The sequence below is a fragment of the Helicoverpa zea genome, chromosome 7 (assembly GCF_022581195.2).
Source record: "Helicoverpa zea isolate HzStark_Cry1AcR chromosome 7, ilHelZeax1.1, whole genome shotgun sequence".
In the NCBI taxonomy this organism is placed as follows: Eukaryota; Metazoa; Arthropoda; class Insecta; order Lepidoptera; family Noctuidae; genus Helicoverpa; species Helicoverpa zea.
The window spans coordinates 12,901,349-12,922,917 of record NC_061458.1 but is presented as its reverse complement, the minus strand read 5'-3'; the positions used below and the strand labels follow the sequence as shown (position 1 = coordinate 12,922,917).

At 36.0% G+C, this 21,569-nt stretch overlaps 2 protein-coding genes and 1 pseudogene across 3 annotated transcripts; 1 reads left to right on the top strand and 2 right to left on the bottom strand.

Moving 5' to 3' along the window:
• The first annotated feature begins 10 nt into the window (after positions 1 to 10).
• LOC124632078 (3-hydroxyisobutyryl-CoA hydrolase, mitochondrial) lies at positions 11 to 4,580 on the top strand. Of its 2 annotated transcripts, none has more exons than XM_047166738.1 (5): positions 11 to 93; positions 928 to 1,468; positions 1,769 to 2,043; positions 2,269 to 2,410; positions 2,841 to 4,580. In XM_047166738.1, the coding sequence occupies exons 2-5, from the start codon at positions 928 to 930 to the stop codon at positions 2,984 to 2,986; spliced, it is 1,104 nt and encodes a 367-aa protein (XP_047022694.1). In that variant the 5' UTR covers positions 11 to 93; the 3' UTR covers positions 2,987 to 4,580. The 2 variants fall into 2 exon arrangements, with proteins under 2 accessions (XP_047022694.1, XP_047022693.1); XM_047166737.1 differs by having other exon boundaries at positions 39 to 293.
• Positions 4,581 to 5,125: 545 nt separating this feature from the next.
• On the bottom strand, positions 5,126 to 8,229 carry LOC124631632 (annotated as a pseudogene).
• Positions 8,230 to 13,417: 5,188 nt separating this feature from the next.
• Positions 13,418 to 20,346, bottom strand: LOC124632049. Its single transcript, XM_047166702.1, has 13 exons — positions 19,860 to 20,346; positions 18,225 to 18,525; positions 18,052 to 18,148; positions 17,859 to 17,966; positions 17,543 to 17,650; positions 17,339 to 17,398; positions 14,941 to 15,457; positions 14,543 to 14,843; positions 14,348 to 14,444; positions 14,092 to 14,199; positions 13,910 to 14,017; positions 13,717 to 13,776; positions 13,418 to 13,626 (listed from the first exon to the last, which is right to left on the bottom strand). The coding sequence occupies exons 1-13, from the start codon at positions 20,344 to 20,346 to the stop codon at positions 13,585 to 13,587; spliced, it is 2,394 nt and encodes a 797-aa protein (XP_047022658.1). The 3' UTR covers positions 13,418 to 13,584.
• Between the last annotated feature and the right edge of the window lie 1,223 nt (positions 20,347 to 21,569).

The following is a 21,569-nucleotide window of genomic DNA, read 5'->3' as shown; positions in this document are numbered from 1 at the left end:
TCTGATATAATATTGACATTTCGCACGGGAAAATAACGAAAATATGTTACGAATTTTTTGTCGTCGTACCGAACGTGCACGACCGGTTTTTGGGTAGATTTATTTATTTTAATACACGCTCTATCTTTATTCTTCAATCTTCATTATTATTTTTTAAGAAACAGTATATTAGTTACTAACTACTTTTTACGAGTGTTGGTGAACTTATAAAACCGTAGCTTTGTTATCATTAGATAAGAATTGGGATTTTGGCAAGTTATATTTACAGATAACGCTGTTTTCATAAGTCCGAAGTAAGTAATTATGCAATTAATGTTATCTATAACGTAATTGTAACACATGTGCCGTATGCATAAATATTTTAATTGAAACTTAAGTTGCTCTTCAAAACGTACGTTCAAAGTTCGCTTTTGTTGTTGTTAAGTTTGTAATTAATTGTTATTCAAGCCTGAAATGAACTGTGTGAACAGTTTATACAGGTTACTCATTTGAAATCTTTATCACGTTCTAAACAATATAAATGAGTCGGTTTCTCTCTTGTAAGAACCTATAAAGCAAAAATACAAATAATAATTTAATATTTTCTTATTAGTTCCAGAGGTACTAAAGTTGAATGTAAAAGGATTAATAAATAAGGGGTTGTTAATTTAAATATAAAGTAATAACAGGTTGTTTATTTTGCCTTCAGCTTAAGCTCCAATTTCATTTCTTGTTTAACAACAATCTATGTTTTCCTAGATTTATATTCACTATTTCATTATGAACCAGAACTTTGTTAAATTCTTAAGAACATAAAAAAATACAAATTCATAGGCTCTAAACTATGGTTTGATTTGGTGATGGCATTCATTGGTAATGGCCATTGTTTGTGTGTGTGGATATAAAACATTTTACATATATTCTCATTAATTACAAACACATTCACAGATGTTCAAACTAAGCGTAAACCTCACCCGCCCAGCGTCACAGTACATAAAACGCACCATGTCCAGTCAGGAGCAAGATGTACTCTTTGAAACACTAAACAACGCTGGCATCATCACATTAAACCGACCCAAGGCATTAAACTCCCTGAACACTTCCATGGTAGCCAAGCTACTGCCTCAGCTCCGAGAATGGGAGAACCAGAAGACACTGGTGATTATCAAAGGAGCTGGTGATAAAGCATTTTGTGCTGGCGGTGATGTGAAAGCAGCGATTGACAAAGTTGAAGGCCCACGGTTCTTCCACACAGAATACAATGTAAACTACTTAATCGGAAAATATAAGATTCCCTACATTGCTATAATTAACGGTATTACAATGGGTGGTGGTCTTGGTCTGTCGGTACATGGAAGGTATAGGATAGCTACGGAAAAGACGGTGATAGCCATGCCTGAGACTAAGATTGGATTGTTCCCTGATGTTGGAGGATCATACTTTCTGCCAAGGCTGCAAGTTAATTTAGGATTATATTTGGGATTGACTGGTGAGTACTGAGAATTATTTTTTCTATCTCCTACCTATAAATTTTTTGTGTATCATAAAATTACTTAACAATGTTAACAATGATGATGATGCATATAAATAACTTTTAATGACATAGTACATAGCAGCAGTCAGTCTTCTATTCAGTCATGTACCTTAATTTTATACGGCCGTTTGTATATTTGCAGGCATCATTATTTTTATTGAGGCTGATAAATAATTGTAATTGAAACACAATCCAAGTAGCCATAGTTCTAAAGATGAACTTTAAAGTATTAAGTCACATACATATTACTTTCAGGTGATAGACTAAAAGGTTGGGATGTTGTAAAGTCAGGCATAGCCACACACTACGTGCCCAGCAAGAGACTGTATGAGCTTGAAGTGTTGCTGTCTCGGTGTACCGAGGAACGGGAAATAGACAACCTGCTGAAGAAGTTCCATGAACCATCGGACCAGTTCTCACTATCAGATAATATTAAACACATAAACTATTGCTTTGCTGCGTCTTCAATTGAAGAGATTGTTGAAAGGCTGGAGAAGGTTCAGAATGATTGGTCAGAGAAGACTTTGAAGGTAAGTGACATTTATTAGCATGTTCCTTCTTTGCGCACATTGTTATTACTGCCAACATTTTGTTCTTTTAACAAAAAATATCCAATAACATTCCTAATGTTCTTGCTCCAGCAAGTCAAGACTGTACAAGACTCACTTGCCTCAGACTACTACAGAAATTATTATTTCGATCCCACCTAGGAGAAACCAGCTAAATCCCAATATCTCACAATCTGAATTTTCCAGACCCTACATCAGATGTGCCCAGGCTCGCTGAAGATAACGCTCCGAGCGTTGCAGCGCGGTGCTCAGCTGGACCTCGGCCAGTGCCTCAAGATGGAGTACCGCGCCGCCTGCAGGGCTACCGAGAACCACGACTTCCCTGAAGGTACTTACCATACCTATACTTACCAGTCCACATGTTTCATAACAGACTGTTAGAAATCCAATCTGTGTTAAGTTCTGACATATATATTTGGATGACATGTCATTTTTTTTAAATAACAATGAAGACGTTTTTTTTAATTCTTCAAGCCTAGAAAGTCATTCCTGAGTCAATTAATATCACATTACCCTTCAAAAAAACTATTCAAACGGACATTACAATGCCCTGGCGACATACCATCAGGCTACGTTCAGATGACAAGCGCACAACGGGCGTTTACAACTACATCATTTTATAACGCTTTATAATGCGCGTAAGCATGTGTAAAATGTATTTAGCTGTAAACGAGCGTTATCGTTGTGCGCTTGACATATGAACGTAACCTTACATTAATTACCTACCATAGACAGTAACCCTGTACCTTCTATTCCAGGAGTCCGCGCCCTCCTCATTGACAAAGACAACAGCCCCAAGTGGCAGCACAAGAAACTGGCTGATGTGGACGATGACTACGTAGAGAGCTACTTCAAGAAGTTACCGCAGGAGAAGGAACTTCAGTTCTTTGACTCCAAGCTGTAAGGTACTTGGGTAACAAGCCATAGGTTCCCAAGACCGTCTTTAAAAAAATACCCCAGTTGGCAATTTTGTGGAGTACCTCTATTTATTTAATGAAAGTAGTATTTCATAACATTGCCTCTTTGGTTTCTAAGGGCCTTTGGGAACCTATGGTGTGAACGAATTTAATTATATGCTAATGGGTACTGATATGTAAGATGTAGGTTTTATAGGAATACTGTGAATGTGTGCTAGGGCTAAATCATCCATCTGTTTCGAAATGTCTGGGCAGTGTGTTTCATTGAGTATTCTTTTATCCGACTTCTAAGAAGAGAAATATGTTTTCTCGAATTTTATTGTTTGTAAAAACAACATGGCGACTGTAATACGCCATAGATAAAGGTAAAAAAATATGTGTTTTACATCAAGATCTTGTCACATCTTTTGTGAGAAAAATAAACATTGTGTTAATTTTTTCAATGCAAAAGATTTGTTTGCCAAGATTGTTTACACATTTATTAGTATAATCATAAATGACGTAAACATAGGATATGTAATGCGAATTTGAATGAATAGATAATAAATTAAAGGCGTTGCTTGATGCGTTTGAATGGTAATCGGCATTGTAACTACGACAGGATACATTAAAATTTATCTCTTTATTCGCCATTGTTATTCATGCCATATAGATAGAGCATTGTTAGACATGCAGATTGGTTTTATATAAAAACGCTTGAGGTTTATAGGACAATACAATGTGTCCTTTTAGTGACATTGCCGTTATTTTAAAATATTATGTAAATGCACGTATGTCTAAAATGAATATTATTGCAAAAAAATTCAATGCATGAGTATTGTTTCAACTGGTGTATTTAGTATTACTTTTTCCTTTTTTTATCAGTTTAACGTGACACCACGTCGTCCTCGAATTTTTTTGCTGCAGACGCGCCTCTTATAAAACAGGTGTGATGATGTTTACCTATCACTTCGAATAATCTACGGAAAATAGATTTTTTATTTACTTAAAATATAGTTTATTATGTACATACATATCAGTACCCACAGCTAACTTCGACTGAACGGATATGGTGCGAGAGGTAATGTTATAGCCATTTAATGAGATGCCAGGTTTATTTGTAAGTCTTCCACGTAATAAGCGATATATTATTATAGTATGTATAAAATATTATAAAGTTTGAGAGCTGTTTGACGCGGTTGCAGAGCTTTCTTTGTAGCTTAAAAGATTTTAAAAGTCCACCAACAAGTTCTAAGTTGGAAGTATTCCACGGATTTTTCTTAACATTTTTATACTTATTATCTTCTTCCACTATGAAATCTTAACACATTTTATAAAAATCCTTCCTTCATTGCTAGTTACATTACGCTGTGGCCGCATCGAACAGACAACTTTTATTTGAGCTACAGAAATTATCTGATATTATATTCATATATGTGTATGTATTTATATGATGTGTGTTTAGGCAGGTGCACACAAAATGCATTGCTGAGTATTCGGTGTGCACCGGCCCTAACTGTCAAGTGCAATTATTCTATGTGCCCAGTACTTTATACTTTTGTACTTGTACGCCATAATCGGCGGGTTTAGATGTGTTGTACAACCCGTGCCAATAAAGAATGGGATTAGAAATCGCGACAGCTGTATTTACCTCTCGCTCATGTGCTATAGTGTATGAGCGAGAGGTAAATATAGCTGTCGCGATTTCTAATCCCATTCTTTATCGGCACGGGTAGTATGTTTCTATGAATTTATAGGTTACGGAATATTTTTTTTATCAAAAACTTAATTTTATAGGCGAAAACTAAACTTGAAATCAAACTAGTACCTATAACTTTAAGGACAATATATAAATAAATGATGCATTTATTTAGTTTTTTCTTGTAAAATTGTATAAAATTATATATCTACACTATTTGGCTGTATATTTTGTGTATAAATGTATATTAAAATGTTTGTTGTCTGTTGATGTTCATCAATTAAAGAGCAAATTATATACTACGTATATTTAGTTTTATTTCTATATTCTACATCACAATCTAAAGCATAAGCTAATAATAATCAAAATAATTTTAAATAAAAAGTAAATTATGTATAATCACAAATTCGAAGCGAAATGTTTGTCGTAGTCACGACGATAATGCGACTTAATACAGCACTGAAAATACTGAATACGATGATTTCACAATCTGAAAAAGAAAATAAGTATTTATCACTGAAAGATTAGAATGCCAACATAACTCTAAAATTATTTGGTTAAAATACTCACAGACACATAAGATTGGTAGGATAATGCTATGATACCAAGACCTGTAAGAACCACTGGCGCCTGAAACAAACAAAAGTAACCCTTATTGTAGTGCAACTGAGATCTAAAACTAGAAAACGCCAAAAACAGCAGTCAAATGGCTTTGTATTGCATTTTTTGCCAGCGGTTTCTGCCTCGTCCCACGGGAACTTCCTTCGCACACCCGCACAGAAAGTAGTATACAGCCTTCTTCGATATCAAGCACTGTTTTTTTTTTCTAATCGGACCATTAGCTCCTGAGATTAATGCATTCGTACAAACCAATTATTCAGCTTTATAAGACAAATCAAATTTGCAAAGGTAATAGGTAAAGGTCTTATTAAGGTAAGACCAAATAAGGGTAGACAATGATCAGTCCCGGTTAGTGGGGTCATACCTGTGCCTGCATCATGGCAATGACGATCAGTTTCCTGACGCGCACCGAGCTGTCGCGTCCGCAGTTCTCCCAGCCTGAACTGAACATCGCCGTGGGCAGCAACTGCGCCTAAAAGTGGAACCAGAAAACCCAAGTTTAGTTACTGTTAAAAATATTGGGAAGTGATACCGCCTATTAAGCTAAGCGTCCACTTGTCGGTATCGTACGCAACGGACGCAACGCACGCAACGGATCGTAGTATTATTTATATAGAAACTCAAACAAGATGTGCGATGCGTACGATGCGGACAGGTGGACGCAATTGTTTGAGTTTCTCTATAAATAATACTACGATCCGTTGCGTGCGATACGTCCGTTGCGTACGATACCGACAAGTGGACGCTTAGCTTTACAAAGGATAGAGGATCACCCACTACTCCAGTCACTTATTGAACTCTAACTGTCAGTTGTAGAAAGATTTCACAAGTAACTAACCATGTATGCAAGCCTGCCAGGGTGTATAAAAAATAATAAAAGGGGTACATAAGAGAGTGCATAAGAGAGTTCATAAGAGAGTACATAAGAAAGTACATAAGAGAGTTCATAAGAAGAGTGCATAAAAGAGTTCATAAGAAGAGTTCATAAAAGAGTACATAAGAGCGTTTATAAGAAGAGTTCATAAAAGAGTAGATAAGAAAGGACATAAGAGAGTTCATAAGATGAGTACATAAGAAGAGTTCATAAAAAAGTACATAAGAGCGTTTATAAGAAGAGTTCATAAAAGAGTACATAAGAAAGGACATAAGAGAGTTCATAAGATGAGTATATAAGAGAGTTCATGAGAAGAGTACATAAGATAATTTTATAAGAGGAATACATAAGGGAGCACATAAGACTAGTACATAAGAGGGGTATATAAGGGGAGTACATAAGAGAATGCATAAGACAGTACACAAGAGAGGGAAGGAATTTGAATGGATCTTAAGGATCTTTGTAAGTGACGGTAAGTAGCCAGTATTCAGGTAAACAGGTGTTACCTCAACGGTAATATCGCCGGCATTCCACATGAAGAACCCCGTGCTCAGTAGGATAGTCAACGCTGCCATCACTAAAGTTACTGCATTCGTCAGGTTACGCGCCGAATTCTGAAACCTCACATATTTATTGCACTTCTACACCTGTAGTTTTGTAGGTTTTGTACAAGGCTATCTGCTAAATACTTGCCACCGTCTGATGCATCAATACTATCAGCATAAGTATATTGAATATAATCTGACCGCTGAACACGTCCCGACATATTGCCTGTATATCTTCTGTACACCTGGATAAAAACAAAAATAACTTTTGTTATAGGATCGTGTCATTGTAAAACTGTTTGGGATTCTAATAGCAGAACTATTACTTTAAAGTCTCCGAATGTATTTTGACGCCAACTCGGAAGGCTCTCTCGTACTCCTGTTCCTTCTCCGTTTGCGTCATTTGATCATCTTCGAAAATCTTACTGAGGTTATAAAAGTAGCTGGTCAAGTTCTTGAACTGATAGCTCATGGCGATGGTCAGGCTGATCACCAGGGAGTAGACCGCGAAGATGCGTGTCAAGTAGATGCACCAGATTATGTAGGCTATCACTCTGACGATGTGGCTCAAAGCAGATCTATCGTCAACGTCGGGATAGGCTGTGATTACTGTGGTATACGTCGCCGCTGCAAAAATATTCGTATTCGCTAAGGCGCTGTGTACGTACATATCACTTTGTCTTATATTCTGCTGCTTAAAAAAATACTGAGAATAAGGCTTATTTGAGCTTTTAAAAAATATTGTCGACATACCTGCTCGTACGACCCGCATAACAGCTTCCACGGTGTACATTAAAAGAGACAACACGCAGTTTAAGATGAGAGCCTAAGAGAAGAACTTCGATCTTTTGATCATCAGGTCTTCTGCCTCGCTGTCATTATACACTTCCTTCAGAGCAATCCCCAGTTTGTATACAACGTTTCTTATTTGTACTTCTTTGTGAGAAACACTCACGCGAAACGCAGTGGTCAGAGTATGGCAAATCATGAATAGTATCAGATCAGAGCTCTGGCGCTCATTCAAATTCTTCTGTGTGAAGTACGCACCATATTCAGCAAGGATTAAACCAAATATGGACCAATTTCCATACTTATTCAACTGACCAATAACTTTGCGGAACGTATCTGAGAAGTCTAGCTTTTCCACCCAGAAGTTGGGCAAGCCGAATATAAAAACGAATTTGTTTAGATTGATCAGAAATTCTGTTGTTTTTGAAGAGTTATAATAGCCCGAGTAGTTTTCCATTTTGAATTTGAAAATGGCTGTCGTCCTTTTAGTCGCGTAGAAACAACGTCAAATGTGTGAATTTGCGAAGACGGAAAACGTAATAATTGCCATGGCACACAGCAAGCAATTATTCCAATATTCTTTAGTGACGTAACGCTACAACTTAGCTAAGTAGATTACATGCTAGCCTGGTCCCTTGACTTCACTCGTGTCCCGAGAGTGATTTAGTGCCGGGTTACGTATGTAGGTAGTACCTACTATTAATAACGTTCGCGGCCTGGCTTCCTAATCAGAGGGTAATTACCCTCCGGAGCTACAACTGGTACTCTGAGTGGCAGTGGCGTAGCGTGGGTATCTGCCGCCCGGGGCAGTTGTCGATTTTGCCGCCCCTTCCCTTGTATTTTTTTTAACAATTGTTACTGGCCGTTTGTCATTTTTAACCGACTTCAAAAAAGGGGATTTTTTTTGTATCGACGTTAAAAATCATCAAATGACCCTTCACGATGTGGGTTAGCAGCGGTGAGGGAGTGTCAGACTCTTACTGACTAAAAACCGTCGTGTTCCGTCGAAGGCCTTTTATGTTCCAGAGCCGCGGTAACTCTTTCGAACAACCCGCAGCCGAAGAAGGGGGAGGTTCTCAAGTAGACTTTTCTTTTATATCCTTGTTACTTGATTTCTTGAAGGTTTTAAAATTCTTTTAGGTACGCAAGCTAGCGAAGTAGGTACCTATAAGTATATATGAAATTGAAATAATTTAAAAAGCGGGGCTGCTTTAAACTGTTTAACAAATTAATTTAATTTACGGGACTAACACTTAAAATAGTTTCCATGGAACTATACCTAAGCGTGAAATTTGGCTTGTATCTAGGTAGGTATTGCTTATAGCATTTAAATTTATCTAAACCAGTGGTTCTTAACCTTTTAGTCATGAGGGACCACTTTAAGTAAAGTTTGTCTTGCCTGGGACCACCTCATCGGTCTACCTAAATTAGCAGTCTGCTAAACGCATGTCAGCAGTTGTGTAGGTAAGCAAATGCAAATAAAGAAAAACTTGCCTATGTAATTTCCAAATGCGCGAGCGAAGCGAGCGCGAAATTTTTATCGGACTTAAACCAAATATTACGTAAAATTTATCCCAAACGTACTTAACTTTTTGTTTGTTGTCAAATGCAAAAATAAGCGCTTACAGTTTCTGAATACGCGAGCGAAGCGAGCGCGAAATTTTAATTATTTTTTATTTAAGACTCAAAACCAAAATTACGTAAAGTTTTACCTAAAAGCTGCCGCCCGGGGAATTTGCCCCCCCTGCCCCCTCCACGCTACGCCACTGCTGAGTGGTTAATAAGCTGCTCAATTATATCCGACAGGGAGTGGGGCAGTGAAGCGCAGAAAACAATCCGAGTTCTCGATGCTCGCGCTTTCTTCTTCATTGGGATCTTACGCTAATTATTTTTGAGTCTTAAATTTTTGTGGTACATACAGTCATGGTCACATAATTAAAGACACCCCGTGACTCGTAGTGAAATAAATAGTTATGGTACTGACATGAGCTTAAGCACGGTATAAAATATAATGTAGTTATCATTAAAACAAACTTTACATTGTGTTCTTTAAATTAAGGCCAAAAAATAATTACTTTCTTTAATACTTTAGACATAACGCTCTATGGGAAATGAACACTAACTTTTGTAGCTGATACTTGGCTGGACTAATTAAAGACAGTTAAAGCCCAGTTAAGAAAAAAAACGAAAGATAGAAATAGTTGCCATACTTTTTTTCAGAAGTGAGTAAAATACTTATGAAAACTCGAATTAGGTAATAATTTAGGTTTCTTTCATTAAACATTTTCATTTTAGTCCTATCAATAAGACTAGAACAAAAATACTGGTGAGTAAAATGTTTTAGGCTTTTTTAAATGGCTTATGTTTAACTGATCACCAGATATAGTAACAAATAACAGACAAAAATAGTAAATGATCACCAAAATGAAACTCGCATTTTAATGTAAAACTATAACCAAAGTTTTAACACTTTGCTATCCTATTTAAGCGAAATTACTCCAAAATAAATCATGCGTAAGCCAAAAATAGTAAATGATCACCAAAATTAAACCACCATTTTAAAGTAAGATTATAACCAAAGTTTTTAAATTCTGCTATCCTATTTAAGCAAAATGAGTCCAAATAAATCATTGTTATCCCAAAAGTAGTAAATGATCACCAAAAGTAGTAAATGATCATCAAAATTATATCAGCGTTTTAATATAAAATGATAATCAAAGTTTTTACATCTTGCTATCCTGTTTAAGTAAACTGACTCCAAAAAAATAAGTTCGCCCTGATACAATAAATGTAATAACATTATGGGGACCCTTTTCCTGCACTAGGGTGGAAAATTGTCTATTGCATGCCTCTAAACAGTGCGATAAGAGTGTGTTTTCGAGGGAGTGTATTGAGAAACACATTCTTCTTCTTCTTTCTCCTGCCCTGTTCCCAATTTTACTTGAGGTCGGCGCAATATGTCATTTTCTTCCATTTTCCCCTGTCACTCGTCATACTGATACTCACGCATGCATTGCAAGCCGGACACATAACTTAATATGGCATCATAATACTTTATTTGGTAATAAGCCTACATTTTATGGCAATCACAGTGACTTATTTAGGCAAAAATAATACATTAATTTGGTCGTCAAGAGTTGGTGATCATTTACTAAATTTGGTGGTCGAATACAATTTAAAGTGAAGTCGTGACTAAAATAGCTGGTACTATTACATTTTTAGACTTTATTTTTCTGGTGTTCAGTAGATATTTCTGGTTACAAAACTAAGGGTATCAAAGCATTTTATGGTGGTCATTATATTTGTTCCCTTTTTAAATTAAGTTTTGACATGCGGATTTATTCATACCACTTGATCTGTAGTAAGGACATGGTAATAAATTGATTATTAAAGATTCCTTATCAATTGGCACTAAAAAAGGCAAGGTTTGAGAACAACTGAAAACCGACCCCAAGGAAAACTTGTCCGCAAACAGACTTTAAGGCGGTGCTATAGCCAAATAGTGAACCATTTACATGATTCGGTACTGGTTTTTTTGGGAGTCATCTGATGCTAAAAGGACGATAATTGTGTCTTCAGAACTTTTAGACTACAATCGGGTCGAGAAAAGCTTTAAGGCATGGGTATCGGAAGATGTACATTACTTTTGGAAAAGCACCGCTTGTCCACACTGTAGTTGGCTATTTCTATCAAATGTGAAAGGTGCAGTAAACAAGTGTTCAAAAATGTAATTTTTTTCTCATTAAACAAAGGGATACGAATAATTATAAAATAATGCATTGATATTAGTCGCCTCCAAAACATGAGATGGAACCAAAGTACACCAAGAAAGTTCTCAAACATAGGAGTCGAAAAAGTAATAGTGTGAGGCTTCTCCCCACTACTTGGTGTGGAGATCCTTTAGAAAGATATTATTAAAAATAGGCGAATTCAAGTACTATAATATTTTAGAAATAAGCATGTTGTTATATGCTAAGCATAATTTACCGGTCCTTAGCGCTTTACAAATTAGAAAAGTTCTGAAAAACACTGCATGAGTAGTGAAAAGGACTCTTTGATCGAGCAACTTATGACGGTTTTGGTTTGGCCCATTGCAAATTTAATAGAAAAAAAACTGGTAATCGGCCAGAAAACACAATGGCGATAAGTCGTACACGAAACATTGATCAATTTTACACAGATTTTTATGAAGCATGGTAGAAAATTCCCGTAGCGACTTAGAACAAAACTGACCGCTTGCACGTTTAGGGATGTCGTGATGTCATTGAGGTAAAAGGAAATAAACCAAATGTTAGTACTCATCAGTATGCTTAGTTATAGTGTAGGGAATGTTGTTATAGAAAAGTACCTTCAATAATATTAATAATTTGCATTTCTTCCTCTGAGCAAATTGAGTGTCTTTAATTATATGGCCAGGCCACGTTATGGTTCATACCGCTCGAGATTCGGATAAAGCGAAAAAAAACTTGTCGCGGAGGATCACTGAAGATAGTCTTTAGTTTTAATATTTCACAATGTTCTCTTAAATATTTTAAAATAGAAAATAAAGTTCCAATAGTAATCAGAAAAAAGAAATGCAGATGAAATGCAGCGGCAATTTAAGATTCCAGCAGTGTCTTTAATTAGCTGACCACGACTGTATGTACAGCTCCTTTATTCTCTTTGTAAGCTAAATCATAAATACATATAGCTATTTCTACCACTGATTTAGAAGGTTTTTTTTTTATTTATTTTTTCAATTTCATACATACATATAGTAACGATTGAATAAACATCTTTTAGTACCCAACTTCCGCATTCAATTCCTCCACTTACTCCAAATTCAATTAATTGGTTAGATCATAGGCGTAATTACATGAAATGGGCGCAAATGCAGCAGTAATTTTGTTTTATATTTACACGTGGAAAGGTTTTTAGCCAGGGTTTCAGGCACGTTTGCAATTTTTACGAGTCATCTTTTTTAATTACGTACATGATAGCTTTTAATTAATTATACCTATCGGAATATCATCATCTGTTTAGACTTTTCCAGAGTAACTGGATGTATCAGCGACATGCAGCGACTGCCTAACTGAACTCCTGAAAAGGCAGTTAGCTGAACACCCCATACCCCTTAGTGAGACTAGTTGTCAGATTTTCTGGCTTCTGGATACTCATAACTCTTAAATGTCTACGTATATAAGTAAAGAACTAGTTTTGAAGTTATGTAAAACAGTTCGGGAGATTATAAATCATACGGAATAGCTTTTTTTATAAATAATACCGAAGGAACTAGAAAGTTGATGAGTTTGTCCTGGTGAATGACATTCGCTGACTAATTTAACACGCGCCGGGAATGTGCTGGGTGGTTTCTGGGAACTATTGCAATTTTGACTTCTGGCGTATTAGGATATTTTCTTTATGTAGGTACTAGCTTCCAAAAACGGTTTAACCCGCGTCCCTTAGTAACTATTTCCCACACATAAATATAAAGTATGTACTTAGCATATAAGCAAACAGCTTGTAGCCATATGCTTTTATGATCAGAATAACATATACTGCCAGGTCTATTGAAAGTTTTAGTATTAAAGAAGAACCCAACACCCACACACAAACTTTTGCGTTTATAATACTAGTAGAATCTTTTATAATTTCTAATGGCCTACATCCTCCTTATCCCTTAATTTTATTTGGGGCCCGCGCAGTACCTATGCTTTCTTCTTCCCTACTCTTCTATCTTCCTACATCTCACAAGTAACATTCTTTCTTACCATATTTTCTTTCTATTAATTTATTATCTATTCGGTCGTACAAAGAAAACGATAAATTGATATTTGGTAGGGACTTTATTTGAAAAGGAATACCATGCATGCTAAACTACAGATGAAGTGGCAATCCTGCACGCTCCCTATACGCATTGTTTCAGTATTTGGTTTTTCCTACGGTCCAATTGTTTTTCTTTTGTGCTTATTAGCAATTGTTAACCATGCAAACTAAGCTGGTTCTATCTGGGAGGCAGCTCACTGTATTGTGGGAGTAGTGGAATTATCAAGGTATCATTATGAAACGAATGGTTAACAAAATCAAAATCATATTAATTTAATACAGCACGGAGAATACAGAATAAGATGACTTCACTATCTGAAAAAAAGAAAATGATAAACATAGTCATAGATAAACAACATTAAAATGCTTTAATATCCATTAAGGAGTCTCTGATATTGTACTTACAGACACGTAAGATTGGTAGGACAGTGCTATAATACCAAGACCCGTGAGAACCACTGGCTCCTGAAATATCCAAACAAACCATACTTTAAACTTGCACATTTAATCAGTGATTTAAAAGTTAAAAATGCAGAATCCTTGAAAATATACATAACATCACCTTTACAATATTTAGTCCCGATTAGTGAGGTCATACCTGTGCCTGCATCATAGCAATGACGATCAGTTTCCGGACGCGCACCGAGCTGTCGCGTCCGCAGTTCTCCCAGCCTGAACTGAACATCGCTGTGGGCAGTAACTGCGCCTGAAGGAACCACAATTCAATATAAAGAAGTCAAAGCATTTTGATTTTTATTTATTTATTCGAATAGGCCTTACCTCAACGGTAATATCACCAGCATTCCACATGAAGAATCCCGTGCTGAGTAGAATAGTCAACCCTGCTATCACTAGCGTTAACGCGTTTGTCAAATTTCGCGGCGAATTCTGAAACGTTCCATCAAAGCAGTTAGTCAGCCTTACATGTATAGGGGGGATCCATAGCTCCATAACCATATAAAACTCAGTATAGGAGGATGAGACAGTGGTTGAAGTTGTCCAAAGTTATATAGGAATCTGGTAAATAAATACTTGCCACCATCTGCATCATCAACACGATCAGCAAAGTTAGGTTAAATATTATCTGACCGCTGAACACGTCCCGACATATCCTTTGTATATCTCCGGTACAACTGGAAGAGAACATAATCATACACCAAGAAGCTAAAAGAACATAAAAACAAAAGCTACCTAGGTAGGTACGTAATAAAACTGATGATAATAAAATTACTTCAAAGTCTCTGAATGTATTCTGATGCCAGCTCGGAAGGATCTCTCGTACTCCTGTTCCTTCTCCGTTTGCGTCATTTGCCCGTCTTCGAAAATATTGCTGAGGCTATAGAAGTAGCTCGTAATGTTCTTGAACTGGTGGCTCATGGCAATGGTCAAGCAGATCACCAGGGTGTATACTGCGAAGACGCGTGTCAAGTAGATGCACCAGATTATATAGAACACTGCTCTGACGACGTCGCTCCAAACGGATCTATCTTCAACGGTGGGATAGACGGTAATTACTGTGGTAAACGTCAGCCCTGAGAAAATAGTATTCTTTAGTAGAAATACTACATATCACTTTGTCTGAAATACTGCTATTTGCCAGACAATAGTGGATAATATTACTGTACATACCTGCTCGTATGACCCTCATAACAGCTGCCACGGTGTACATTAAGACTGACATGATGCAGTTTAAGACTAGAGCATAGGAGAAGAACTTCGATCTCTTGATCATTTGGTCTTCTGCTTCGCTGTCATTATATACTTCTTTCAGAGCAATCCCCAGTTTATACATAACGTTTCTTATCTGGACTTCTTGGTGAGAAATCCTTACACGAAACCCAGTAATGATGGTATGAGAAATTATGAATAGAATTAAATCGGAGGTCTGACGCTCGTCCAAATTTTTCTGCGTGAAATACGCACCATATTCCGCTAAGATAAGAACAAAAACGAGCCAGTTACCATATTTGTTCAACCGACCAATTATTTTGCGGAACGTATCTGAGAAGTCTAGCTCTTCTATCCAGAAGTTGGGCAAGCCGAATATAAAACCGAATTTGTTTAGATTGATCAGAAACTCTGTTGTGTTAGAAGATTTATAATAGCCTGTAAAGTTGTCCATTTCGAATTTGTTGTAAGTTGTCGCCTTTTTAGTCGATGTGTGTGAATTTGTGAACACGTGAACCGAAATAATGGCACATAATTGGCAATAATTGCAATTTCTTTGTAAAGTATCGCAATACTGCTAATTCCAATACTAGCTGGTCCCTTGACTTCTCTTCCAGAGTTGCCAGACGTTTAGTGGATTTGGATAACAATAATTCATTATGTTATTTCTCTGATGTAATGTCAAGATCGCAAGACCTGCATATTTAATGTCAAGATCGCAAGACCTGCATATTTTTTTTCATTTGCAATAGATTTGACTACTAACCGTGTTGAAGAAATAAACATAATAACTTTAAATGTAAGAGCATTCCAGGAGTCAAAGCCAATGGATGATAGGATACTTCGTCTAGCCTAGCGTCTAGTCTAGCGTCTATCGATAAGGGCCTGACGCTACATACGACGTTCCATACGTTATTTCGTATGCTCATCAAACTCTGCTGGGCCCCTAGGGCCAAAGTTTCGGATTAGTTCGGAAGAAGAAGAAGGAACAATCTTATTTTTTGTCTTTATCAAGGATGGCATTGGGAGGGGTCACAATCACATAATTGTTCATCTATTCATATTTGATGTGATTTTCCTTTATCTTATTAATCAGGTAGGTACGTACAGGTATAGTAATTTCTAGTAATTACTTCCACATATCGAATAATTTTCCTAACAACTCTTAATTAATTAATTGGTTAGATCATACAAAGGCATAATTGCTTGCGTTAATTAGTCCAAGGCAATAAAGGATAGTTACGTTTCGCAATTATTGTAGGAAATGGGTTTAATTTGTGCTGTCATTTTGTCATACAAATTACATTTAAGTACCTATGTGATCGTTTTAATTACTTTCACCTGAGTAAGATTTATTCAAATTACTATGAAATTATTTCTTATACATTATTATTATTCTCAGGCTCAAAAAAGAGGATATATTTATCTACCAACAGCACTCCTCTCTCATATCGGAACACAGAAATCTAAAACTCTAATATCTATGGGAATACAATGAGAAGGGATGTCGCATTATCTTAGCATGAATGCGGATAAATTAAGATGGAGAGGTAGACCTTCTAAACTAGTCTAAGGTCTCGGAAACTATTAACCTGATTTGAAAAATGATTTCACTGTTCTAAGCAATATTATATTAACCCCGGTAGATATAGGCTATTTTTACTCAGGGTAGGAAAGTATATTTCCACGGGATGCGGATGTAACCGCTGGAAACAGCTAGTAATTATTAAATCATCGAATAGGCCTCATCCTCTATCTAAATAAGTAATTAATTATTTCAGATCCTGACGGTCCTTGTTCTATAATTTTACTTATTCTTACTGTAAGTTGCACAAATCTCCATTAAAGTTAAAGCTTCTTTAAATTTATTGCTGACTCTTTCTTTGTCAAAAAGATAAAAAGTGTTAGCAATAGATTTAACGAAGCTTTAATTTTAATGGAGCTTTTTGCAATTGACGGGTAGACAATAAATCGTGAGGAGCATAAATAAAGAAAACCACATGGTGACAGTAGGATATATTATTTAAAATCTTGAATTAAGTGACGGTAACATAGTGTGTTTCAATAACAAATATTAATTTATTTAATCAACTAATACAGCACTGAGAAAACGGAGTAGGATGACTTCACGATCTGAAATAAAACTTTGCAGGTTAAAATAGATAATTGAAAGCCTAGATGAAAGCCTGCGTAGGTATATCTTTTAAGATCCTTAGGACATGAAGATATACCTACTCAAAACACAGAAACTATTTCTTAGCTAGTATTGACAATAAGCCAAGTTAGGGTCAACTTCATATTTTTTACAAAAATGAATAAGCAAATGTTATGCCAATAATTTCTTCATGGGGATTCTCACCGTTATGTAGGACTGATACGAAAGGTCTATGTATCCAAGACCTTTAAGCACCACCGGTCGCTGTGAACATAGTTAAACATTTACCTTTATCATTGTATTTGAGTAAAATTATAAAGCTATAATTTACCAGAAAACAGGCATGGGTCTTGCTAATTAACGAAGCGAAGGATGTAAGATAAGATGTAGGGTATAGGTATATTTTACCTGGGCACTGGCCATAGTTATAACAATAAGATTGCGCAGACGCACCAAAGACTGCCCTCTGCAATTATACCAGCCTGAGAAATATATCGAAGTTGGCAGACGAGAAGCCTGAAACATTGTTTATATGTAAGAACTTGAAAGATTAAGAAGTTTAAAAGCCTTCTGTTTCATGGACACAGTTGAGAAAGCCTAGCAAAGTATGAAATTGCCGTTCACCATTACCACTATTGATAATCTAGCATGAGGGGTTGTGACTTAACATTAAAATATCTTATAGTTATAATGAAAATATTTAAGGCACAGAAGAATTTCTTACTTCGACGGTGACGTCACCAGCGTTCCACATGTAGAGGCCAGTGCTGACGAGCACGGCGCCTATAGTGATCACGGTGACGAATATGTTCACCAGCGTGCGCTCCGAAGTCTTGAAAGATCAATGATGCAGGTATAATAAACTATCCAAACTTTGGAACTGACTAGAATTGAACTGTTTTTATTTGATTACTTACGACCATCCGCGCCATCAAAATGATCAATAACACGATGTTGAAGATGATCTGCCCGCTGAACACTCCTCGACACACATCTTGCGTATCCTTAACACACCTGTAAAGTGTTTGAAATGGCTGAATAAAAGAAGGGTAATTAAACATATTATAACCGTTGGACATGTTTCGTTTACCTCAAAGTCTCCGTATGAACTTTAATTCCAACTTTAAAACCTGCCTCATATTTTTCTTCTTTCTCTGCTTGGCTCAACTCTTTGCGATCAAATATATCAGCGAGGCTGCTGAAATAGCTTTGCAGGTTCTTGAACTGATAGCCAAGGCTGGTAGTCAGAGGTATGACTAGCATGTATACCGCTAAAAATCTAGTGACGAAGATCCACCAGGTTACAAAGAAAAAGGCTCTCGCTAAGTCAGCCAGCCCAGAACGGTCGTCAACGAGTGGATAAGCAGTCACTATAGTGGTGAATGTTGAGCCTAGAAATGGATAGCAAAACGAACTTATTTTGGTGGTTATAGAAACTATCACTGAAACAGTAAAAGAGTGCGTGGATACTATACTAGTGATGTAAAATGAAAAAAACTATTTGTATTGTTTAACTTTATTGAAAAAAAAAACATGAAAAAAAACTTAGCATCGTTGTTTTTTTTCTAAATTTGTTTTTTTTTTTCTAGCCTACGTTTTAGTTCAATTATAAATTAAATTTGTATAGTAAATCAAAATATTATTAATTCATAATTCACTACTTTCAACATTGAATTAGAAACAAATCGAAAGGGGATTTCCCCGTGCATAAATAGGTATATGAATTGGGGATTTCCCTTTCGTTGAGTTAATATCAATGAATGTTGCCAATATTTTTATGAAATTTTGGTAGTTTTAATCAAAATCATAATCATCGTTTATTTGTTTAACATAGGTAGATAATACAGTTCTTAAATTAAAGTAAAAGGTCGCTATGTTATGCTCGGAAGCGTACAAATATTGTGGTTGCATGCAAAAAAAACTTATCGTGCAAGAGGTATGCAAAAATTATTATTTGTATGTCAAAAATTAAAAATAATTATTATTTTATGTTAAAATTAGTAAAATAATAAATTATTACATAAGAAAGAAAACAAAAATACAATTATCTAATAAAGTAAAAATAAATCGGTTAACAGTAAGTTATCACTTAGAAATTCATCAATCTTTTACTTTAGACATTACTTTGACTTTTACTTTGGCTTTAACTTTTGATGAAGAAACTGGCTGTTATAGTTCGGCCATTCAGAGAATGCGTTCCTGACACGTCGCGATTGAACTGACGACGTAACTTTGCAATGGCGTTGCAGTTACGATAAAAATATTTTTGCTGGTTGTTTACCGTTTTAACAATTGAGGAGCATTAAAACAACATTATTATATCAATAATCAATGAATGTAGTTACGTCGTCAGTTCAATCGCGACGTGTCAGGAACGCATTCTCTGAATGGCCGAACTATAGTGAGTTTGCATATTGGCTACGAATAGCAACATCTCACAACGTTGACACTTTTTGAATAGCGCCATGTTTGTTTTGACAAAAACACTAATTTCAAAAATATATAATGAAAATCATTTTTTATCAGAAAAGTACCGTAGATTCAAGAATAAACCTAAGACTCTATTATGTAATCTTAAGTATTAATCTTTAACGGTAAATGCTATAACAATTTTAGAGTTATTATACTCTTGAAAAAAAAACAAGGCCCAGAAAAAAAACAGTTTTTTATCAGGTTTTTTTTCACATTAGAAAAAAAACGTTTTTTTTGCAACACTATACTATACCGTTTTGCATCATGTCCCAGAATGCGTTTACCGCAAACATGATCATCGTCATCACATAGCTTACAGACAAGCCTGACACGTAAGTGAGTGAGTGAGCTATCATGTGCTTCTCCACTTCGGGGTCATTGTACTCTCTCTTCAGGCTCACAGCTAGGCTGTACATCACCAGCCTTATTTTCTTCTTGAGTCTCGACATCATAACACTAAATGAACAAAGCATCGGATGAGAGATCGCGAAAACCAACAGATTAGACATCTGTTTCTCAGTTAAATTGGTTTGCGTGAAGAATGACCCGATCTCAGAAAGTATCATTAGGTATATCAAGCCATTGCTGAAAGCTGAAAACTTGTCGTAGATTTTGACAAATGTTTTGGATAACTTTAGATCTTCTATCCAGAAGTTAGGCAAGCCGAATAAGTAGATCACGAAGTTGATCTTGTAGAAAAAATCGGTGGTTTTGCTGCGAGTGTAAGTCGTTGTCTCCATTGTCGAAATTTCGATTAAAAATGACAGAGTTTCGTATTATTTTAATCGGAAACCTCAATTTAACTATCGGTAACTACACAATTTTATAATTGGTATGGGACATGGGTGATTAGAATAATTTCCGTAATGGTTTCTAAAGAAAAGAGTTATTGGTATCATTCGATTTTCCTGTAGTCTAGTTTGATATGTGTGAGGAAGGTATATAATGAAAGTAGGATACTGTAGACTTTATAGTTGGCTGACAGTTAGATAGGGCACTTGATAAGTACAGAGTCGTACTTATTGGGATGCATTCGAGACGCATACCTACCTATACAAACAACGATCTGGTACTTGACCGGTATCAGATCGATTAAAAAAATCACGATTTCCTTAAACCATTGCGCCAACTGTCGGGCGACTGTTTAGTCTGCAGAGTACGGGTAGGCTATATTTAATGAAACAACTACTTTATGGAAGGAACAGAGATGGTTTATGTTCCGCCATTTTATACATACATTGTCATAATACTGTTCCATAAGTCCTTTGAAATTTAAATCTATACATATAGTAAATCTATAAAAAAAACTGTGTCTGTACATTGAATATATTAAAAAAATAATAATTGGGTGGGGTTTAGAAACAGTAATGGAGCACAAATCAAAAAAAAAAATTCTATCTGTTTGTCTGTATGTCTGTATGTCTATTTGTTTGTACACGCTAATCTTCCGAACTACTGAATGGATTTCAATGATTTTTTCTTTGTTGTATCAGTATTAGGCCTGGTCAACATATAAGCTATAATTTATCTTCGAAACTTGAAGACCTGATGCAGAACTCCAACAGACCAATAAAACTATAAGAGATACAAATATGGTGCCGTGGCAAAAATTGTTTCATTTGATGAGCATTTTCAGCTGAGACAATAAATTTTAAGATCTGGAACACCTGATGTGGAACCCCAAGAGCCCAGCTTCTCTGTACCATATACAGGTATGCCGTTTTAGCAAAAGTTGTTCAATTTGATAAGCACTTTCTATTGACTTATACAAATTGAAAATCTAAAACACCTGATGTGGAACTCCAGGGGCCCAGCTAGACTATAGCATATAGAGGTATGACGTTTTAGCAAAAGTAGTTCAATCTGATAAGCACTCTCTGTTGACTTATAAAAATTGAAGATGTAAAACACCTGATGTGGAACTCCAGGAGCCCTGCTAGACTATATGAAGCATATGAAGATA

Excerpts from the sequence above, each read along its gene's own strand:
- LOC124632078 (XM_047166738.1), top strand. The coding sequence starts at position 928 with ATGTTCAAACTAAGCGTAAACCTCACCCGCCCAGCGTCACAGTACATA. Across the intron at positions 2,044-2,268 it reads GGTCAGAGAAGACTTTGAAG|ACCCTACATCAGATGTGCCC; the intron begins GTAAGTGACATT and ends TGAATTTTCCAG. Across the intron at positions 2,411-2,840 it reads GAACCACGACTTCCCTGAAG|GAGTCCGCGCCCTCCTCATT; the intron begins GTACTTACCATA and ends CTTCTATTCCAG.
- LOC124632049 (XM_047166702.1), bottom strand. The coding sequence starts at position 20,346 with ATGGAGACAACGACTTACACTCGCAGCAAAACCACCGATTTTTTCTAC. Across the intron at positions 18,149-18,224 it reads GTTCATACGGAGACTTTGAG|GTGTGTTAAGGATACGCAAG; the intron begins GTAAACGAAACA and ends AACACTTTACAG. Across the intron at positions 14,445-14,542 it reads ATACATTCAGAGACTTTGAA|TTGTACCGGAGATATACAAA; the intron begins GTAATTTTATTA and ends GTTCTCTTCCAG.